At 35.2% G+C, this 21733-nt stretch overlaps 1 protein-coding gene across 2 annotated transcripts in view; it reads left to right on the top strand.

Annotated features, from left to right (window-relative positions):
- Nucleotides 1–21733, top strand: part of MYO1E (myosin IE) — a 224827-nt gene that overhangs the window by 100085 nt on the left and 103009 nt on the right. For both annotated transcript variants that reach the window (XM_031955285.1, XM_012543770.3), the window contains 5 exons: nt 8213–8300; nt 12825–12914; nt 18150–18281; nt 19777–19911; nt 21225–21357. In XM_031955285.1, the coding sequence (XP_031811145.1) occupies nt 8213–8300; nt 12825–12914; nt 18150–18281; nt 19777–19911; nt 21225–21357 (578 nt within the window). The remainder of the gene's footprint in view (nt 1–8212; nt 8301–12824; nt 12915–18149; nt 18282–19776; nt 19912–21224; nt 21358–21733) is intronic.

Here is a 21733-nt window from a genome sequence, read left to right as displayed (position 1 = left end):
GAAGAGATTATGTCTTGCACTACTTTGATAACTCCCACAGATGATAACATGGTGCTGTAGAATCTAATAGGTGCTTAATATTTGATTAATTGATTAATAGGAGAGATTGGGTTAAATAGATAGGGAGATAGGATTGGAATAAGGAGACAGAGTGTGGCAAAATTGTTGAAGGTCTTGGATACATAGGTGTTTAGATTCATCCTCCAAAGAAAGCATAAATTTTTCATAAAGAAAATCAATGAAAGTCTTTAACTATTATGCATTTGAGGGGTTTGTTTATTTTCATCTTTTGCTGTTGGAAATCTTTCTTGGATATAATTTTTTTTTTAAATAGAGATTTTTAGAAAGTTATCTGCAAGAAGTGTCCAAGGTAAAGGTCCCTACATGTGCCTAGTGTATGATGGAGAAGAGAAGCATTCTTGGTGATATTAAGGAGTGAAGGGAAGAGACAAGAGGCACAAGTGGTTCTGTCAGTCTTAGCACACACACACACACACACACACTCCAGAAAGAACAATGTTGAAAGCTATTGATTATTTCTATTGCTTATCCTATCTCTTTATTAGACTGTAATTTCCCTGAGGACAGGGATTATATTTCATTTAATCTTTTTAATAATGTAATTAATATTTACATATCACCTTACATTTTACAAAGCTTTTTATATTCATTATCTCATTTGATTCTCAGTACAATTCTGTGTGATGGGTATTGTCAGTATTAACCTATTTTTAATAGATTAAACTGAGGCTTAAAGACAGTATTTGCATGTGAGAGTTACCTGAATGCAAAGCCCAGACATCTCTCCACTGCACGATAATGGCTTCTCAGTGATATCTAGTGCAGAGTCTTTAGAAGACATTAGTTGGCATTTCATAAAGTTTAAGGTCAATATTTTTTAATATTATTATTGTCATCCTAGTAGTCACCCAGCTACTATAATTCAAAACTAGTACTCAAAAACAGGTCAAACCAAATCATTCTCATTTGAAATTTAGTTCTCCCAGGGGAAAAAAAGCAGAAAGTTTTTGTCTCATTGACCAACTGTATAAGAGGAGGCAGCAATATAAGACAGCATCTTGTACCTCAAAGCACCATCTTCATAGAAGAAAATGGCAACTTTTACATTCATTTCCAGGAGGCAATTTGATATTGAGATTTCAATGAAACCAAGGGCATTTACCTTTGTAAAGAACTGGGAATGCTTTCCTATATTGCCTTGTAATTTTCCATAAACTTAAAAATTATTTCTTCATTTATTTAAGTTCAATAATCATTTATTCATTTTGTATCTGTAAGATCCTGTCAGTGAAACGTTGTTTGGTTGAAGCTGAAGCAAAATTCAGTCACTAATCTATCTGACAATTCTATCTGTAGATTCAGTCATTTTGCAACTTCTTTTCAGCACAAGGACATAGAGGAGGAAGGATGAGTCGGGAGGGTATTTTTATTGTTTTAGCTTTGGTAAGCTTTTTCTAAAACCATTTAATTAATCATTTCTGAGTAAAGCTTTGCATCTGAGGGGAAATGTTCCAAATTTGACTGTAAGCCATGGAAATGATTATTTTTTAAAATTTAAGAATTCTTTTCTTTGTGAATTTGGAATTCCAAATTCTGTCCCTCCCCCACTCACTGAGAAGGCAAGCAATATGATATCAATTATACATATGAAATCGTGCAAAATTTATTTTCCATATTGGCCTTTATTTTTCCCCCCCAAAAATTTTTTTGGCATTGTTTTCTTTTCTTTTTTTTTAAATTTTGTGTTCCATATGATAAATTATTAACTCTTTGAACAGGAATGTGGAAACTGGTTCACTTTTGACTGAAAACAGAGAGCTTGGTTAATTATCTGATTCAAACAGACTGCTGAGTGGAGGCAGGCTTTGACTGGACCACATACATAATTTAGCTGTTGTTGATGCTGTTGGAGTTTTACTAAGTGCCCACAAACAAATACTGCCTAGAAAGATGTCTACGCTGTCCATTTTTTTGAAGATTAAATGGTAGGACTTTCCTGTTTGACAATGTGATTTAAATATAGATTTATTTGCTATTTGGGAAGAGGAAAATTTTTGTGCACATAATCCTCAAAATCCTGGAAATAAAATTGAGATCATCATTCAAGTAATTACATTTTGCAAACCTAATTCAGCAAGTGTCTATTAAAGAGCTATTATATGCAATCTACTGTACTTAATAGTAGTGACACAAAGATCCCTTTCCATAACAAATTTAAATTTTAGTAAATTTTTGTTAGATGAATGAATTAATTTGACTAGAAGATATAGCATATATTTGTGTATTTATATGATATTTTGAGGAGAAGGAAACAATAATGATGGAATGATTAATAATTTACCTAACATTAAAGGACAAAATGGATAAAGTATAGGACCTAGAAGATGGAAGATCTGAGTTAAAATCTGACCTCACATACTTACTAATTACGTGAACTTGAACAAGTCTCTCAGCCTCAATTTCCTTCTTCTGTAAAAAGGGGGTATTAATAGTATAAATCTTACAGATTGGTTGTGAGGACCAAAGGAAATAATATTTGTAAAGCTCTTTGAAAATTTTAAATCATTATGTAAATGCTATCTATTATTGTTATTGCTGTTATTATCCCTCATTTTGTACTAAGCATTCTTCATTTCCCTTTTAGAGAGAAATTTGTCCAAGTTAATGTTATTGTTCAATCTGACTCTTCATGACATCATCTGGGGGGTTTCTTGACAAAGATACTAGAGTGCTTTGCCATTTCCTTCTCCAGCTCATCTTCTAAATAAGGAAACTGAGGCAAACATGATTAAGTGACTTGCCCAGAGTCACATAGCTAGTAAGTGTCTGAAGCCAGGTTTGACTGCAGGCCTCTTGCTCTATCTTCTGTGCCATCTAGGTGCCATCCCAAGGTCACATATCTAGCTAATTCAGAGGCAGGTTTCAAATTTTAAGTGTTTCTGCCTCAAAAATCCAGCCGTCTTGTCCAATATGAACAGGATCAGGAAAGACTTCCCATAACACCACCTGGGCTGTTCTTGAAGAAGGGCAGGGAATCCAAGAGATGACACAAGAAAGGAGTATATTCTAACCATGAGAGACCAGCCTGTAAACAGGTACAGAGTGGGAAATGAAGCACTTAAGTTCATTGTCAATATAGACATATAATAATTACATTTAAATTGCCAATTTCAAGATCTGAGTTTTGTGTATCTCCTTCCTCACTTCCTCCAAAATGACTAGAAAAGATGTTTTGCATATTTAACATGTATTGGTCTGCCTGTCATCTCGGGGGGGGGGGGGGGGGGGGGGGGGGGGGGGGGGGTGGGGGTGGTAGGGATCGGTGAGGAAGGAAGAGAAAAATTGGAACAAAAGGTTTTGCAATTGTCAATGCTGAAAAATTACCCATGCATACATCTTGTAAATAAAAAGCTATAATTAAAAAAAAGAAGAAGAAAAGAAAAGATGTTTTGAAGGAAAAAAAATAAACATCTTCCCTTCAGACACTGTATCCCTGCCAAGAAAGGACTGCATGAACTGAGTTGTGAGTGATGTTGGGCTGGCCAGAACCCTTCTTTGATGTGGCCTCTCATTCTCTGGAGATTATCTTGTCTTGTGATCATTGTGGTGCAAGGCTATTATTTGTTATTTCCGACTTTGTTTGAGATAGCAAATATTTTTGGCAGAATGAGATTACTAAAGGGATGTGCTTGCATAAAGATGCAGAAAGGATTGGAGTCCTTGAGATTTTGATTCCAGTTAATGAGAGTCATTTGCCAATGAGGATCACCAAATTCTCATCACATTTATGATTGCTTCAGCAAGGTACCTTCAGCAGCTTTCAAATCTTCCCTTTTCTGATGGCATTATTTATTACCTTTTCTTCCGGACTAATGATCAGTTACAGCAATGCTTTGGCCTTGTATAACCTCAGAATTTGCAGCCTCTTTTATTTTTCATTAATTTGATTCTTTTCTTACTTGAGAAATCCCTCACTATTTAAAAAAAAAAGCCAATTTTGATATCAGGCAGCCTCTGGTTTCTGGAAACTGTAGTGCAAAAGAAAGAACACTAAACTTGGAGCCCCGGGACCTGTGTTCAAATCCAACTTTTGAATTTCATTTCTTCTTGGCTAATTCACTAAACATTTGGGGGATCTCAGTTTTTAATTCTCTGATAGCTAGGTGGTACATTGGATAGAGAAAGACTTATCTTTGTGTGTTCAGATGTGAATTCAAACAGTCACTAGCTGTGTGACCCAGGACAAGTCACTTAATCCCGTTTATCTAAGTTTCTTCATCTACATAATGAACAGAGAAGGAAATGTCAAACCAAACTAATAGTATCTTTGCTAAGAAAACTCGTTAGGTTCACCAATAGTCAGACATGCCTGAAAAAACTGAAGAACAATAACAAATTTTTATCTTATTCTTTAAAATGTGGGGAGGGAGGCAGGTAAGATGATTTCTAAGATCCCTTCCAACTTCAAGTTTTTGTTACTCTATAAAATTCTATGTGGTTTATTAATTGAGTACCAGAAATTTCTTCACCTGAAAGATGACTTCAGACTGGAATTCATACCTCTGGATTGGACTGGACCTCTGCACCTGAAGTCCCTTTTCCTCATTGAATGACTCCTCCTAGAACCTTCATTTAAGGAAGACACTCAAGCCAGCAGATAATACTCCTCTGCTCTCCTCCTTTGTGTCCCTTTGTTGGGTACCTTCTCTTCTCTCCTTTATTATTGTGGTTCATTCATTTCAGTTTTATCCTATTTTATATGACCTTTTTGGGACTTTTTTTAAATAAGGCACTGCAGTGATTTCCCATTTTCTTTTCCAGTTCACTATATAGGTGGGGGAAATAAAGCAAACAGAGTTAAATGACTTGTCCAGGGTCAAACAGCTAAGACGTGTCTGAGGCCAGATTTTAACTCAGGAAGATGAGTCTTTCTAACTCTTAAGTCCTGTGTCCTATCTTCTGTGCCCCTTAGCTACTCCCTCCCTCTCTCCAGCTTCCTTTTACCTGCTGCTTTCTCCATTAGAAAATAAGCTCCCAGAGGACAGAAATTATCTTTTTGCTTGTATTTGTATTCCCTTACTGCGTTTCAATTTACATACTTTGTATTGAGTGCTTAATAAATGCTTATTGAGTGACTGACTGAATAGTGAGTCCCTGCTAAGTAGAAAAGACTTTTATTCTTACCAAAAAATAAAGCAGCACATTTGTACTATATTTAAAGAAAAGGAACAAATACTATAAAAACTAAAAGCATTGTAGTACAAAGCCTGTATTGAAAATACTTGGGGGCAGAGGAAGGTAGGGGAGATGCATCTTATCTATAGATGAACTTGGCCCTGATGAGTCTGTAGTTTTCCACTGGAAGAAATGTTTTGTGGTGTCATGAATTTGGATTTGATAGCAGAGGTAGAGATGTATTGAGATTATTTAATTGCTCTTTGGTGCTGAATGACCTTGTACCTGGCTGCAAAAAATGTCCTTGGAGCTAATAATTAAATTACTGTCATAAGTAGTTTATGTTTTGTAAGCCACTTTTCCCATTTCTTGTTGAATTTATACCACATGTTCCAATTTCTGTTCGATCGTGTGAGGAAATGTTAAATTGTGCTCCTATTTAAACTGACATTTTGTATGAAATCTGTGAGAGTTTTTGTTCGAAAGTGTCTCAAAGCTTTTTAGCAGCTGGTTTTCTAAACATAAAGAAAATAAACTCTTAGGATAGTTTTTTGTGAAAACTAAGTCAGAAAAGGGGAGTTCACATTGCTTGTTACCATAAGCATAGCTGATGGTGCTGAAATCTCTTGAGACATTGGTTAATCATTTTATGTTCCATTACCTGTTACTTTGCTTTAGTCTTTCATTGGTGCTATCTCCAAGAGAAGGAAAGCAGTTGACTTTAACCAAAGAGAGCACCAGGTATAATTAAGGTTCCATATACTTACTGTACAATTCAGATAATTGTAACATTCCATCATTGTACAATATTGTGAGCAAATTACCGGGTCAAATCAATAAAACTCTTTAAAAGTGTATGTAAATTGAAACCCATAATGACAATTCAAATCAATGTCTAGACAAATTTCTAATTTCCACTGAAGCTACTAAAAGAGACAACATTTAGAGATCTTAATTCCAGACCAGAAACCCTTAATGTATAAAATCAGTTATTTTCCCTTCCATTGTGATTGTTTTCATTTGCTTTCAGGAAAAGAGAAAATGCTTCAGTTTTCCTTCATTTTCTTCATTATAGTCATAAGAATAGGGAGCAATGCTATCAGGGTTTGTTTTTATTTTCTAATTTATGAAATAAAACAAGCATTTTCATGACTTAGTGTAAATAAAAAGATGATTGTACATAAAACTTCAAATCTATTCTGTACAACTTGCTATTAAAATAATGTAATAAAATTATTATAATCATGTATCTTTCTTTCCCCCTCTTTTTTCTTCTCTTTTCTCCAGGGCAGGAACTGTCTTTTGTTTCTAATTTTATCTCCAGCACTGAGCACAGCACCTAAGTACAGTAGGTGCTTAATAAATGTTTCCCTCAAAGGACTCATAATGAAATAGAGTTCTGTCTACCTCTAGAGAAAGAACTAGTGGCTTCTAAATTCAGACAGAAATATACTAATTTTCACTTTCTTTCCATGATTCAAGTTTTCTTATACAAAATAATTAATATGAAAATATGTTTACACGACTGCACATGTGTAACCTGTATCAGATTGTTCTCATCTCAGGGAGGAGAGAGAAGGAAGGATAAAATTTAGAACCCAAAGCTTTTTTTAAAATGTTAAACATTGTTTTTACATGTAATTGGGAGAAAGATAAAATACTCTGTGAAGACTTAAATGAAAAATATTTGCTTGATTGATGTTTGAAATACCCTTCATATGTGTACACATGTATGTATATGGGGCAGCTGGGTGGTATAGTGGTTTAGAATATCAGGCCTGGAGTTAGGAAAACTAATTTTCCTGAGTTCAAATCTGGCCTCAAACCCTTATTAGCTATGTGATTCTGGGCAGGTTACTTCCCTTTTGCCTCAGCTCCTCATCTGTAAAATAAGCAAGAGAAAGAGATGTTAGACCACTTCAAGTATCTTTGCCAAGAAAACCCAAATGGGGTCATGAAGAGTTGGACGCGATTGAACAAGAACAAAGTAATAGAGCAGTCACTAAAAGTTGTTGTTGAGGTGGTTAGTGGTGGTTGTTATTGTTGTTATTCCAGTTTTTCTGCTAATATATATGGAGGTAGTAGCAAGAAGCTCCATCTGGAAACCTTTGAAGGAAAATAGGTCCTGTTCTCTCTTCCCAAACAAAAACCTCAAACTCTGTTTATAAGCAGGGAGCAAACCAAGGTTTCCAAATAAAGTTTGGGGCTAAACTTAACTCACTGAGATCCCTATATCCTGACCTCATTCATTGTGTTAACTCTGTGGCCAGTGGTAGGAGGAATATATATCTGACTTGATTTCAGCATGTTCTGTACTGATGTCATTATTATACAAGAAGGATAGAATTGTGAAGAGTAGAATGCTATCTTAATCTTTCTCTCTTTCTCTCTCTCTCTCTCTCTCTCTCTCTCTCTCTCTCTCTCTCATACACACACACACACACACACACACACACACACACACACAGCAGTACATGCCATAAAACTGAAGAACAGGAAGGCAGTTCTTTGTTGTTCAGGATGTGATTAATATTGCCTCATCATTTAATTTTGGAATGCCTAAAATAAGAAAGCCTACATCAGTTCCAGGCAAATGGCTTGAAATCTGATATTTTTTCTATCCTTTAAAAAAATTAAGTTTAATAATTTGTTTATTTTCATTCACTTGCCAAAAAAGAAAGAAAGAAAGAAAAGAAAGATTCACAAGGGTACCAGTTCTATTGGCAATGAATCCCACACTCCCAAAGCAAGTATCTTTTTCTGTACAGAATTTTATAGCAGATATATCCAATGGGGGTGACATTTCTTTTCTCAGTCTCCTTGAAGAGATGGAATTGTTTTGGTTTTACCCATCAATTAAATATATTATTAAGTTTTTCATGGAAACCACTTGTTTGGCAGAGCCCTAGTGTTTCTCACTTCTCTATTCAATTTCACACATTTTTAATCAGTTCCTTATTGGTGTTATGTCATGAGTCACTTCATAGATGTTTTCTGTGTGCTTTTCTCTCTTCAGTGGTGAAAGTGGTGCTGGAAAGACTGTAGCTGCCAAGTACATCATGAGTTACATCTCCAGAATTTCTGGAGGTGGCCCCAAAGTCCAGGTGAGTTAATTGAAGTCACTTAGGGCCAGAGTAAGAATGCACATAGAAATGCAAAAGGATAAAAATTATTACAGATCACTTTTCTTGCTCTTATTCTGACCAAAATTTCAGTGCAGAATTGTATGAGTAACCAAATAGCTCAATTCTAAACAATCACAAATATAAGACAAATTAGCAACTTTGGGGAGTTAACAGTAAACATTTCTGTGGTTTATAGCTTCAAAATCTTGTCATACTCCGTTTAAAATGGTTTCAAAGGTTAAATTCTGGTGAGGTTTTGTCTAAGATCTTTCAGAAACAGTTTTTAATCAATGAGTCAGAGATTATCAGAATTAGGAAAGTCAGAAGGGGAAATTTTATAGAGTGGAGGGTCCAGAAGAAGAAAGACATGCTATGGTAATAGACAAAGGCCTGGACTTGAAATTTTGAAGCATTGGATTCCAATGTCACCTCTAACTACTAACTGTGTGACCCAGACAACTCTGTAAACCTATATATTAGACATGAATTTCTCATCTGCATCTGTGGAAAATTATCACAATGATGAAATAATAAATCTAGACAAAAGAGAAGAGTTCCATTTTAGACCTACTAAGTTTAAGGTGATCATGAACTTAGCTGAATCAAGGTCTTTGTGTATTCAAAGGAGCCTTTAAAATTATGTCCCATGTATTCATTGAAGGCTTTGAACTTTGAACTATAAGACAAATTATTTCACAAAAGGAGATTATGTATCTTTAAAAAAATTTTTCTCATTGAAAATACATTAATTCATTCTTTAAAATGTGTCCTATGTTGTATCTCTGTTATTATTCTTTGAGCAGCTCCTACTACTAGTCCTGTTTCTGACCATGATGCCCATTGCATGTATACATTGGAAATAATGGGTCTAGAGAATCACAAAGTGGCCAGGGCTAGAGATGCTAATCTGAGAATCATTCACATAGCAGGTAGATTTAACATTGTGAAAATGGATAAGTTCTTTAGGTGAGTGAGTTTTAAAAGGACAAACTAGTAATGGTTTAGATTTAGGAGGATAAGTTTTTAGGAAGATAGATTTAGGAGGAAAGTTGCAGGAGACCCAAGAGAGAATAACTATCATAGAAGCTTAGAGAGGAAATTGTTTGAAGTACCATGGTACTTCAATTGAAATGAAGGAGAATGAGGATGAATCAAAAGCAACTGAATATGTTGATTGGTAACCTTTAAAAAAGCAGCTTCAGGAATGTCGCTGGGTAGAAGAAGGAATGTCACTTGCTATAACTAGCAAGCAGTTATAAAAAAAGAGAAATAATATAGGAATTTCATGGTTTACCTAAGTTTTTTTTTATATTTATTTGTTTTTTTCCTTTCGTGAATCAGGGCATTTTGTGTATATTGTAGGCAAAAGAGAAAAAGCCAATTAAGAAGCAGGGAAATTGAAGATGAAAGGAAGGGAGACTAATTGAGACAGCAAGGTCCTAGGAAAAGGTTACCGGAAGTGACTTAAGAGCATCAGTAATAAGGACCAGGTAAATAGGGCCAACCAGAGAGATACCATTTAGGTCAAAGTAAGAAGGTTTGCAAAACTGAAGAGCAGCTGGTCAAGGAAGGTCACCACCAATACATGAAGACAAACAAGAATTAAAATGGAGACTAATTGCACATTGACAAAGGCTTTGAAAAAGAAAGATACCTTTGGAATTCCCATGACACTGAGAAGAAAATAGTTTCCTGAAGTACTACTGAATATACAGGGAAAGGTCAAATGGATTTGGAATGGCTTCCTCTGAGGACAAGGAAAGAAGTAGGATCTGGGCAATATACTTCTAATTCTCTGTCTTCATGATTAGATTAGATAGATTTAGAATTAAAGTGGATGTAAAATGTCATGTACTTGTAAATCCCTCATTTTCTTCCATATAAGGACATTGAGGTCCAGAAGAAATATGTGATTGCCTAACCCAGGTTCTCTAAGTTAGAAACTGATGTACCATATCCTCTGTTCTAATATGGATTCAGTGACTTACTGGTACAGAATTGATGTTTCAGCAGAGATGACCAGGAAGTGGTGAGAGCATCAAGTTAGCATTTTCTAATTCACTTTTTTGGGCATCGTCTTTTAAGTATCTGTTCCCCTTTTTCTTTTTTTTAAGTTTGATGGTCTCATTCTCCAACCACTACGACACCAAGTTTCCTTTTTCCCCCACTTCGACTCTTTCCACTTCAGTCAGTGATGTGCTGCTCACCATGTTGTCATACAGCAAAATCTTTTTGTGCATCCCTTATGTATTTTTATTTAAGCAAATAGTAAAATGAAGGCCTAAAAGTTGTGAAAGATACAGACAACAAGTTGGTAAATGAAGCATATCAGTCTTACATATTTCATATTGGAAAATTAAGTTGCCCTGATATAATAGGTCAGATTTTTTTAATTTTTTAAAGCAATTTTTTAGGTTCTGTTGATGAGATCACAAATTCATTGAAGTATAAGAATGTTAAAGAAAGCTAGGATATTTTTATCCCATAGCAACTTGCAAAGCCATGGAGAATTTGCAATAAATATCTCAATGAAGTGACTACCCATATTGATGAAATGATAGTTCTTCTGAAGTGATGCAGCAAGGAGAGATAGCATAATATCATAGAAAGAATACTGGCTCTGGAATCGTGGGACTGGGATTCAAGTTCTACCACTATAAGCACTAATTATGTGACCATGGTTTAATCTTTAATCTTCCTTGGTTTCTTCATTTATAGAATGAGAGAGTTGAATTAGGGTAGCCTTTGAAGTGCCTTCCATTTTGAAATATGTAATATTTTGATCTTTAGATAAAGAGGTATAATCTTTGAGGACACTTTGCCCTCCTACAATATGTCCTTTAGTGTCATTATTTGAGGCTATTATTATTATAATTTTATATTATAATAATTTTAATGTTTCAGTAGTTAGTTGCTAGTCTGTAGACTTATAGTTTAAGATTCCATTCTTCCTGTTTTTCTAAGAAGACAATAATGTGGAGTTCCTGGCTTAGAATTAACCAGTAGCAAAGAGAAAGAATAACCCAGAAAATTGTTATTTCTGGAACTTAATTGTCCATAGCCTGTGAATAATTAAAAGTAGAAGAAATGACTCATTTTTGTTTCAGATACCTCATCAGTATTAACTAATGTCTACTGAGCTGTTTCATGGGCTTGATGGGAGGCTACACAGCATGCAAACTTGCATAAGACTGAAAGTATTGTGGAAGTCAAATTCAGCTTTCCCTTGTAGATTTGCCTGATCTGGGATCAACTTCTACAGATTCTACAGATTGTGGCTTTTCAACCTTTAAGTGCAAAGGGTTTCTATTTTATGATGCCAGTGAAGTCACTGAGCAAGTAGTTGCTAACAGGATAGACTCTTGGGGGAGAATTGGGAGGGGACACTGAACTGACCAACAAATATATCAGAGCCGGGTATGGCAGTTTCAGTGAACTGGAGGTTCCAGTCCACTTGAAATGTGCTGGTATATTTTTCTCTTGGAGAATTATAGATTTTGAGTCATAAGAGACCTTAGAAGTTTCTGATTCCAGCCCACTTGTTTTATAGATAAAGAAATTGAACTCTAGAAAAGTTAAATGGACTGCTAGAAATTGAGCACATGGGTAGAGAACAACAGTGCTAGGATTTGAACCCAAGTCTTTTGACCCACTACCCAAAAATCCAATACTCATTCCCCTGAACCACACTTTCCTGTCTGGGGCCCTATTCCAGTAGACCTTTCACTAAATAGGAGACTGAATGATCAAATAGTTAGATAGAGGTTTAGGAAAGCTCAGAGATGTCTATAATCTGACCATTCTTTTTAATGAATTTAGAAATTGTCATATTCCTACTACTGGGTCTGTATTCCAAAGAAATCAAAGGTACAGAAAAGAGGGGACTCTTTCTGGTGGCAAAGAATTAGAAAGGAAGAAATGCCCTTTAATTGCAGAATGGCCAAATAAGCCTTGGTATGTGAATGCAATGCTATTGTTCCATAAGACAAGATGAAAGGAATGGTTTCAGAGAAATGTGTATGAAATGATGCAAAGTGAAATGAGCAAGAATAATTTGTACCATGAAACAACATTGTAATGATAAATAACTTTGAAAGATTTAGGATCAACAAAATAACCAACTGGAATTCCAGCGACATATGATGAAATACTCCACCTACTTTCTGACTGAGGTGATACAATGTAGATTGAGACTTTTTTTTTTTTGAGACATGATTAATATGGCAATTTTGCAGGATTATACATATTTGATACAAAAATTTTGTTTTTCTTTTCCAATTATCCAAAGTGGTAAGGATGGATTTTTATGGATTAAAAAAAAAGTTTTAAAAAGAAAGAAAGCATGCTATTCTGTATAGACTTGGATGCATCTAAGACAATGGGAAATGAAATACACATTAAAAGGCAATTGCTTTTTTCCCTCTTTTTTCTCTACCAGACAGCCATTTTTTAATAATAAAGAATTGAACAGACAAGTATTTTTGTTTTGTGTGCCATTTTTAGCATGTAAAGGATATCATTCTACAATCCAACCCACTATTGGAGGCCTTTGGAAATGCCAAGACTGTACGGAACAACAACTCCAGCAGATTTGTAAGTCTTCGTAAGCATTCGATCAAATTGTCCAATTCTGTCAAATTAGCTTTCTATTTCTGACATCTCTTAACTGGGGGAAACCTGGCTTTTAAAATTTTCTCAGGAGGCATTGTCTTTGATCATTTCTTCCTTTTCCAGACCCATTCGTTGGCTAGCTTCAGTTACACGTTGATTGGAGTTATTTGTAGGCATTTGCTTTTGTAAGTAAAATTATTTTCAAGACTCTCCTGAATCTGAAGCTTTCTTAAAGGAATCAGAATTCATGAAGAAAGCAGATTGGGCTGGAAGAGAAGAATAAATAAATCAGCTTTGATTTTCCTGCCAAATTGATTTGTAACAAAGATCAGAACAGAGGTTCAGGTTTCATCACTAAGCCAGACCAATTTAGCTGCCTGGAAGTTTACCTAGGGAGCATTGAAGGTTTCCTTTATCTTGGTGTCTGGTGGATCCTTCTCAACATCAACAGGATGATGTTGACCTCAGCACCCACAGTGTTGTGTCTCTACTTCTTGCTATTTATTTGCCCTTGGGTTTATTTTTCTTAATAGCTAATGATGATGATGATGACTAGAATTTTTCATTAATAACTTTATTTTTTCCACTTTTTCCCCACATTTTCCCACATTTTTATTTTTCCAATTACATGTAAAGATAGTTTTTAACTTTAAGTTCTGTAAAATTTTTAGTTTCAAAATTTTTTCTCCATTCCTTCCCTTCCCAAATCAGCAAACAATCTGATATAGGTTATACATGTACAGTCACTTTAATCATGTTTCCATTAGTCATGGATAACTAGCATTTATGTCACGCTTTTAAGTTTTGCAAAGCATGTACAAAAGTTATCTCATTTTATCCTCACATCAACTCTGTAAGATAGGTGTTATTATTATCCCCATTTTTTAAGATGAAGAAACAGACTGAGATGGGTTAAAGTGACTTGTTTAGGGTCATAGTATGTAGAACAGTAGCAATCACAAAAACAGAGACTCTCAATATAAGAAAAAGCAAAAAGGGATTTATTAAGATCTTACAAGAAAGGACAACTTCTAATAGACAAGGTGTTGTCAATAAAGGAGTACAAAGCACAAATTGCAAAACGCAAGATTAAATAGACCCTGAACAAAGAAGCCTTCAAACCTCACCCTCAGCCTTTTCTCCCATTGTCTGGGGGAGTCCAGACTTACTCTTTAAACACAGAAGTCTGTCCCAGAAACAAAATAATATTAGTAAATAAGAAACTCTTAATTCAAATTTTCAAAGAGAACTGCCATACAAGCAGATGAGAGAATTCTGTTACTTGAATTCCCAAAGGCATCATTGCCTTTAAAAGAAGTACTTATATGCTAATTAAGAGTTGGTGGAAAATCAGAGGGAAATGTTCATCCCAGATAATTGAACACCTGCAGCTTTTTAGCTATAGCTCAATTTGTTATTGTAAAGTCTTAAGTCACATTTAGAATATAGTTCACAGCTATATTCCTATAAGAGATCTTCACTCAATTTATCCCATTCACAAATATCTGATGCTACATTTGAACTCAGGTTTTTCTGACTTCAGACCCAGCACTCTTATTTTCTTTGACATTTTGTAATCTGTTAAGTAATAGTATCTCACATCTCAACAAGTCACAGTTACAAAGTATTTTTCTATTTTGCATTTATTTGACACTTCTTGATCCATTTGGAGGGACTGGGTTACTATCATTAAATATTTTAAAAAGCTGTCCCTGAAAGAGGGATTAAGACTTGTTCCACTTAGCCCCAAAAGATAGAACTGAAAGCAACAAGTAGAAGCTGCAAACAGTTTGGAGTTAAGCAAAAACCCTTCCATAGTGGAATGGGCTGCCTCTCTGCAGGTAGTAGATTCCTTACTGAAGGTCTTTAATTAAAGGCTGTTAAGTCCCCCATAGGAGAAATTCAAGCTAGGTAACACCTAGTAAGGAAGTAGGGCTACATCTGTAGTCCAAAGGACTTGAATTCAATATAATAGCTGTGAGATCTTGAGCAAGTCACTTAAACACTTCTAAAATAGCACCTCCCATAATAAGACCTTCCTTCCAGAGTCTTTGTGAGGATCTAGGGAGATATTTGTAACTCTCTTAAAAGTGTATGTAAATGTCAATTCATCATCATCATAAAAGGAGATTCTTGTTCATCAGGGTCTAGATTAGATGCCCTTTGAGGTCCTAAAAGTGTGAAATTCACAAAAACCCTAAAATAAGTAGTATAAAATGAAGTGTAAGATTAAATGACTAAGTATGTACCAAAAAATGCTTTGCAATAGTTAAAAAATAATGTATAAATAGGCACTATTATTATTGTTATTATTATCATCCCCATTGTAGAGGAAAGCAAAATGAAGTTACTTACCCAAGTTCAGTGGCAGGACCTGTACTCAGACCGGAAGCTTCTAACTAGAAAAGGCCATACACGGCTCTTTCTGTTACATTGTGATTTTTCCCAAGTGAAGTCATCTCTTATAGAGAAGGCTCTGTTCAAAAGCATCAATGTATCATGTTGGGGTTTAGATAGTATCTAAACTATAATTTATTCTTGGCATTGAAGTACTATGAAAAAGCCAATGGGAGTCATTCTGAACCTCTTTCATGAATGAATGAGACTTTTAAAGGAGAAAAGCAATCTTTTTTTTTTTTTTTAAATCAGTGTAATGGGAAGTTTCTAACTTTAAAAAAGAGCCCTGTGAAATTCCCACAACTCCCACATTCCCTAATGATTTATGCCTGTCAGTCTAATGACCTTTCACTCCCTTCAGCCCAATGTTATTTGAGATATTTACCTCACATCATAATGTTTCTTTTTCTGCTTAGTATCTGCACTCCATTGACATGGAGAGAGTTTTGAGGGGGCCAGAGCTGGGTTAGGGAAGGAAGTGGGGGGCCAGGACTGGGTTAGGGAATGAAGTGGGGGTTGGGGGTGAGAATTAGGGAACCAGATATGAACCAATTTCCCTCATACTGCATTTTATATATTATATGTTTTTTGAGTCTTTAAAAAAAAATGCTGAAACTTTACCAGGCTGCACAATTTACTTTTCTTTTCAAAACAGCCTGCCTTCCCCATAGGGACCACTCTGGCAATAAAATCAATGAAGTAAGCCTGCTTTCCTCTTTTCCCAGTGTGTAAATTGTACTTTGCTTAGGAAAGTAGCCAAGTGTCTGTGACAGTCTTGTTTGCATATTAACCCTCACCCCATGTCATTTTAGGAAAAAAAGTGCAAGATATATTTTTTCTTGGAAAAAACTTTAATCTTTGAAGGCTCTTCCTGAAATAATTATAATTCATTATGACAGTCTATTGAAATGAATTTTCTTTTCTGGGTTTCTTATTTTCTTTGGTTTTGTTCAACATCAACTTGAGATAAGAAATCAGATAGAATGACGGGTAAGTAAAGAAGGAGGTCTGATTGATAGTTGCTGCCTCACTGAATTCTGGGTTGTGTGTGTGTGTGGGGGGGTGTTTCCTCTTTTTCTCCCAATATATATTAAACACTTAAAATTTGCATGGTACTATAGTTAGTGCTGAGGACAGATAGCAAAAAAAATATATATATATATAAATCAAGGTCCCTGTCCTCAAATAGCTTATATTCTAATTTCTGTTTAGTAGGAAGGAAAATAAATACTGAAAATTATTTCTCTCTCTGATATGTTAGGGATTCATTTCTGAGAGATTAAGTAACTAAAAGAATACTTCCCTCATAACAATAAGGTTATAGTTAACCTTCTGGGTTCAGGTAAAGTATAATTCCATTCTCTTAATGAACTGACCAGTAAATTTGAAAAACTAATTAGCTTAACACTTTCATTACTAAAGAACATTTTTCCTCTGTCAAATATATTCTTGGATGTTATTATTATTGTTATTAGCTGATATGTATATAGCGCTTTAAGATTTATAAAGTGTTTGACATGTTAAGAGTAGTCCATGTTTATTTCTTTTAAATACAAGCAGATACAGTTGCAGTATGGGCAGATAGGTGGCACAGTGGATAAGACTGCTGGCTCTGGTGTCAGGAGAATCTGAATTTAAATCTAGCCTCAGATACTTAATAATTATGTGACCTTGGATAAGTTCCTTTATCCTGTTTGCCTCAGTTTCTTCATCTGTAAAATGTGCTGAAGAAGGAAATGGCAAATCACTCGAGTATCTTTGCCAAGAAAATCCCAAATGGAGGTTACTTATGTTAACTTCTCTGAGTGGAAATGATATAGAAAAAGGACAAAAATAAAAGAAACCCAGTTACTTTTATAAATTGTCATACTCAGTGACTATTTTCCCATTTTTCCATGGCTCTTATTTTATCCCAAATTGAAGGGCAGTATTCTTGATAATAATCATAAAGTCTGCCAAGGAGAATTCTGCTATCAGTTGATCAGGATGCCAGAGTTCACCATCATCTGGGCAATGACAATCCATGATCTCTCCACCCTTTCCCTTTTTAGTATTGAAATGTTAGTGAGGAGAAATGGAGGTACATCATGTGAATAAGCACAGTACATATTTGATCCAGTTAAGTTAAAGAATATAGATCCCTCATTATAAAATGCTATGACTGGGACTCCCCCAAAATGAATGATTATTTCAGAGGAGATCCCAGATAGAAGTGGTAAATTGAGAGGCAGTTAGACTTGGGGTAATAACTGTAGTTGTGTTTGAATTCTCTTCCTCAGATACCATGTTAGCTGTGGTAATCCTTTTTCTTGGTCAGTCATTTTTCTGTAATGTCTGACTCTTTGTAAGCCCTTTTGAAGTTTTCTTGGCAGAAATTCTGGAATAGTTTGTCCTTTTCTTCCCAGCTCATTTTACAAATAAGGAACTGAGGCAAGCAAGATACAGTGAACTGTCTAGGATCACACAGCTAGTATCTGATGCAAGATTTGAACTCAGGAACACAAGACTTCCTGATTACAGATCCAGCATTCTGTGCGCCATGGTACCAACCTAGTTGCTTCTACTGTGCCACCTAACTAACATAGTGTCATTCACCCACCTCAGTTCTTTATAAAATGGTGAATTTGCATCTCTGAGGCCCCTTGCAGCTTTAACTATTCCTATGATCTGGGAGTTAAGTAACTTGGAAAATGTATTTTTTAATTAATCAGTTTCCTCAAATTATGCTGTATTGTGAGCCACTTAAGTGCTTGGTATTTATTTCTGTTCTTCAAAATAATATTTAACCTTCAAAAAATCCAAAACAATCCTTGATTGCAGGGGAAATACTTTGAAATCCAGTTTAGTCCAGGTGGAGAACCAGATGGTGGAAAGATCTCCAACTTCCTTCTGGAAAAATCCAGAGTGGTGATGAGGAATCCTGGAGAACGGAGCTTTCACATATTTTATCAGGTTAGATCATTTTTTTAAAAAATGAAACTTTGTCTAATTCTTTTTTCTTTCCAGATGAATTTTTCTTGAGTATTAGAGGGGTCCTGGCATATACAACCAGCAATAAATAAGCACTCTTACAGACACAAATACATGGGGTATACACACTTGCTGTAAGTGAACAACTTATGTTAAGTCTTGGTAGAGCACACAAAGGAATATAAGAAAGTAACTATAAACTCTGTGGAGAGACAAAAATTGTTTAGTCTTGGGAGAGATACTTAAGCGATTTGCCATTTCCTTCTTCATTTTTCATTTTTCAGATAAAATAACCAAGGTAAACAGGATTAGGACTTGTCCATGGTCACACAGCTAGTCAGTGTCTGAGGCCAGATTTGAATTCAGGAAAATGAGTTTTTCTGATTCCAATTCCAGCACTCTATCTGCTGTGTCACCTAGCTGTCCTGACAAAATACAAATACTAAAAACTATATATTACTTCTAGATTTAAATTCTTTAAATGAAAGTAGGAAAAAATGTTTCAAGGCCATACATAGCTTTTTGCCAAAAGAATGATGAAGAACAGTAGTGTTCACCAAATGGTCCACCAAACCCCAGCTTCTTGAACTGTTTGCAACCCCATACAGGGTCTCATAACTGAATATAGGGGTAGCAAAATTATAATTTATTATCAATAAATATTTGATTTGTATACCTATTTATGTACTTCTATACCCAGAATCATGTAAAAATTTCTCACAGATGGAAAAAATTTAAGAAGCCCTACACTAACTTATACATAATGATTCCTGAAAGCTAACTATTGACTTAGAAAACCATATATTGTTATTACCTATGCACTGTTGCAACTTTGTGTATTTTCCCAATTAAGATTTTGATGTGGTTCAGGTTGCACTTAGTAGTGTTTAGGGTCATGTCTTTGATCTGATCTAGACAATAAATATCACAATAAATGCTAGGGAAGAAGACATTACAAGTACAGAATTGTGTTCACTCTTTTAAAAGACAATACAACACATTTATGGTTCTGTCAGGATACTGATAAGCTAGATAGTAGAGGATTCTGAGATTATGTTGCATAAAGATTAGTTATAGGAATTGGACATTTTCAGTGGAGAAATGACAGCTATCTTCAAGAAGGACTATCACATGAAAAAGAGAATAAGAGAGTTCTGCTTGTGTTCATAGGGCAGAACAAGGAGCAATAGAAGTTGCAAAGAGGAAAATTTGCATTTAATACAGGGCAAACTTTCCTGATAAATACAGCTATTCAAAGATGAAATATTTTCTCTTGGCTGGGTGTTAAAAATTTCTCCTAATTGGATCAAGCAATGATCACTTGTTAGATTTATTACAGAGGGGGTTCTTGTTCAAGCATAAATTAGTGAAATGCCTCTGACAGCCTTTCTATAATTTAAGATTCTGTGTCAACAACATTGCCAAGACTCAAGTACGAATCTATGAATCTATCCATCATGTCCTTTTCTTATTGCAGCTAATTGAAGGTGCTTCTGCAGAGCAAAAACACAGCCTTGGTATTACAAGCATGGACTACTATTACTACCTGAGCCTTTCAGGATCCTACAAAGTTGATGACATTGATGACAGAAGGGAATTTCAGGAAACATTGGTATGGATGGACACCATGACTAAGTGGGTTCTGCTTTGTGAAATGTTGCTGACCACAGTCATGAAGATGGTCAGCTCAGCCAGAAAGTAAATTTTCGACTTAGTCAGTCCCTTATTTTATTCTGAATCAGATGGTTAAACAGCCTTACAAACAATATCTAAGGTATAATTGATTATCTGAGACCTACAAAGAATAATCAGTTTTATGTGTTTTTACTATATTCCTCTCGTCTATCTGATGATTAGTTTGTTAATGATAATAGTGAACATAGTGGAGAGACTTTTATTAAGTGCTTATTATGTGCTCGGTACTGTGCTAAATTCTTCTGAAATACATTTTAAAGTGAAAATAGTATCTGTTCACAAGGAGCTTACTTTCCTAAAGAACACTATAATTAAATGGGAGTGGTGACCTGAGAATACTTTGCTTTGGTTCCTTGGGTGGTGAGTGGAGAAAAGATTGACATACCTTATTCAACAGCAGTGGTTGTACCAATCTAATTATGGATTTGGAGAGACTTGTTAGGAGGAGAATAGGGAGTAGGTGGTCAATATAGAAAGTAGTTTGGCCAGCTCTCATTTGATTTAAAGGGCCATGAGTCACTCACCTATCTGGATGAAGGACTGAGAGTTAAAGATTAATTAACATGATTCTTGGAATACCTATCATTGCTTCCTCCCCACACCATTATTAATTTCTTTTCTATTTCAAAGTCCTCATATCAGGTTCTAAAATAGGAGTTCTTCATTTGTCATCTCTGAACATTTTTTTTATTTTGATCACTGTATTTCAGTATAATTGGTTTCCTTTGTAATTTTCCATGTTTTTTGCATTTTGAAACATTCTTTTTTTTTTATTCTTGTTTAATGTCCTTTTTTTTTTTTTTTTTTTTTAATGAAAGCTTTTTATTTACAAAGCATATGCATGGGTAATTTTTCCAACATTGATCCTTGCATAACCCATTTTGAAACATTCTAACAAGCTTCACCAGACTGCCAGATGTGTTCATGACACACAAAAAAAGATTAAGAACAGTCACTGCAGACTAAGAACAATTCCAGTTATAGCCAAGAGAGGAAGCTCTCTTCATGGAGACCAACCTGAGCTCACTCATTTTGACACCCTACCAACAATGTCCAGATCAATTTATACTAAGCCAAATTATATTTTTTTGTCTTAAACATCCAACATCTTTTTTCTCTATAACCCAACCTGAACTCTGATTCATTCTGTTCATGGCTTATCTCTGAATGACTTGAAGAACTGATAAGAGTATGATTTGTTTGTGTAACTAGGTATCTTTCCTTTTGTAGCATGCAATGAATGTGATCGGGATCTTTGCAGAAGAGCAGGCCCTGGTGCTACAGATTGTAGCTGGAGTACTCCACTTGGGGAACATCAGCTTTAAAGAAGTTGGCAATTATGCTGCCGTGGAGAGCGAAGAGTGTAGGTGGCTCTAAAAATGTGATAGAATGAATGTATCCAATTTAACTGCTCTGAAATGGCCAACAACTTTACCTAGCAGACACTGGAGCCCATAGCTAGAAAGTCAATTTTTTATTGATATAGTTTGTTTCTAATCCCCTTCATTTCTTTACATATTCCCTACCTAGCAAGCCCTCCTTTGCGACAAAGAATAAGAAATTCAACAAAATTAACCAAGACATCTATTGAGTCTGACAGTTTATGCAGCATTGCACATCCACAGTCCTGCACCTCTGCAAAGAAGGGAAGGAAGTGAATTTTTTCATCCTTTCTTCCAGGTCAAACATGCTTAATATTATTCATAGTGTGTTTGGCTTCTTTTAGTTCTTTCCATCTG

The sequence above is a fragment of the Sarcophilus harrisii genome, chromosome 2 (genome assembly GCF_902635505.1).
Source record: "Sarcophilus harrisii chromosome 2, mSarHar1.11, whole genome shotgun sequence".
NCBI lineage: Eukaryota > Metazoa > Chordata > Mammalia > Dasyuromorphia > Dasyuridae > Sarcophilus > Sarcophilus harrisii.
This window is presented reverse-complemented; position numbering and strand designations above follow the sequence as displayed.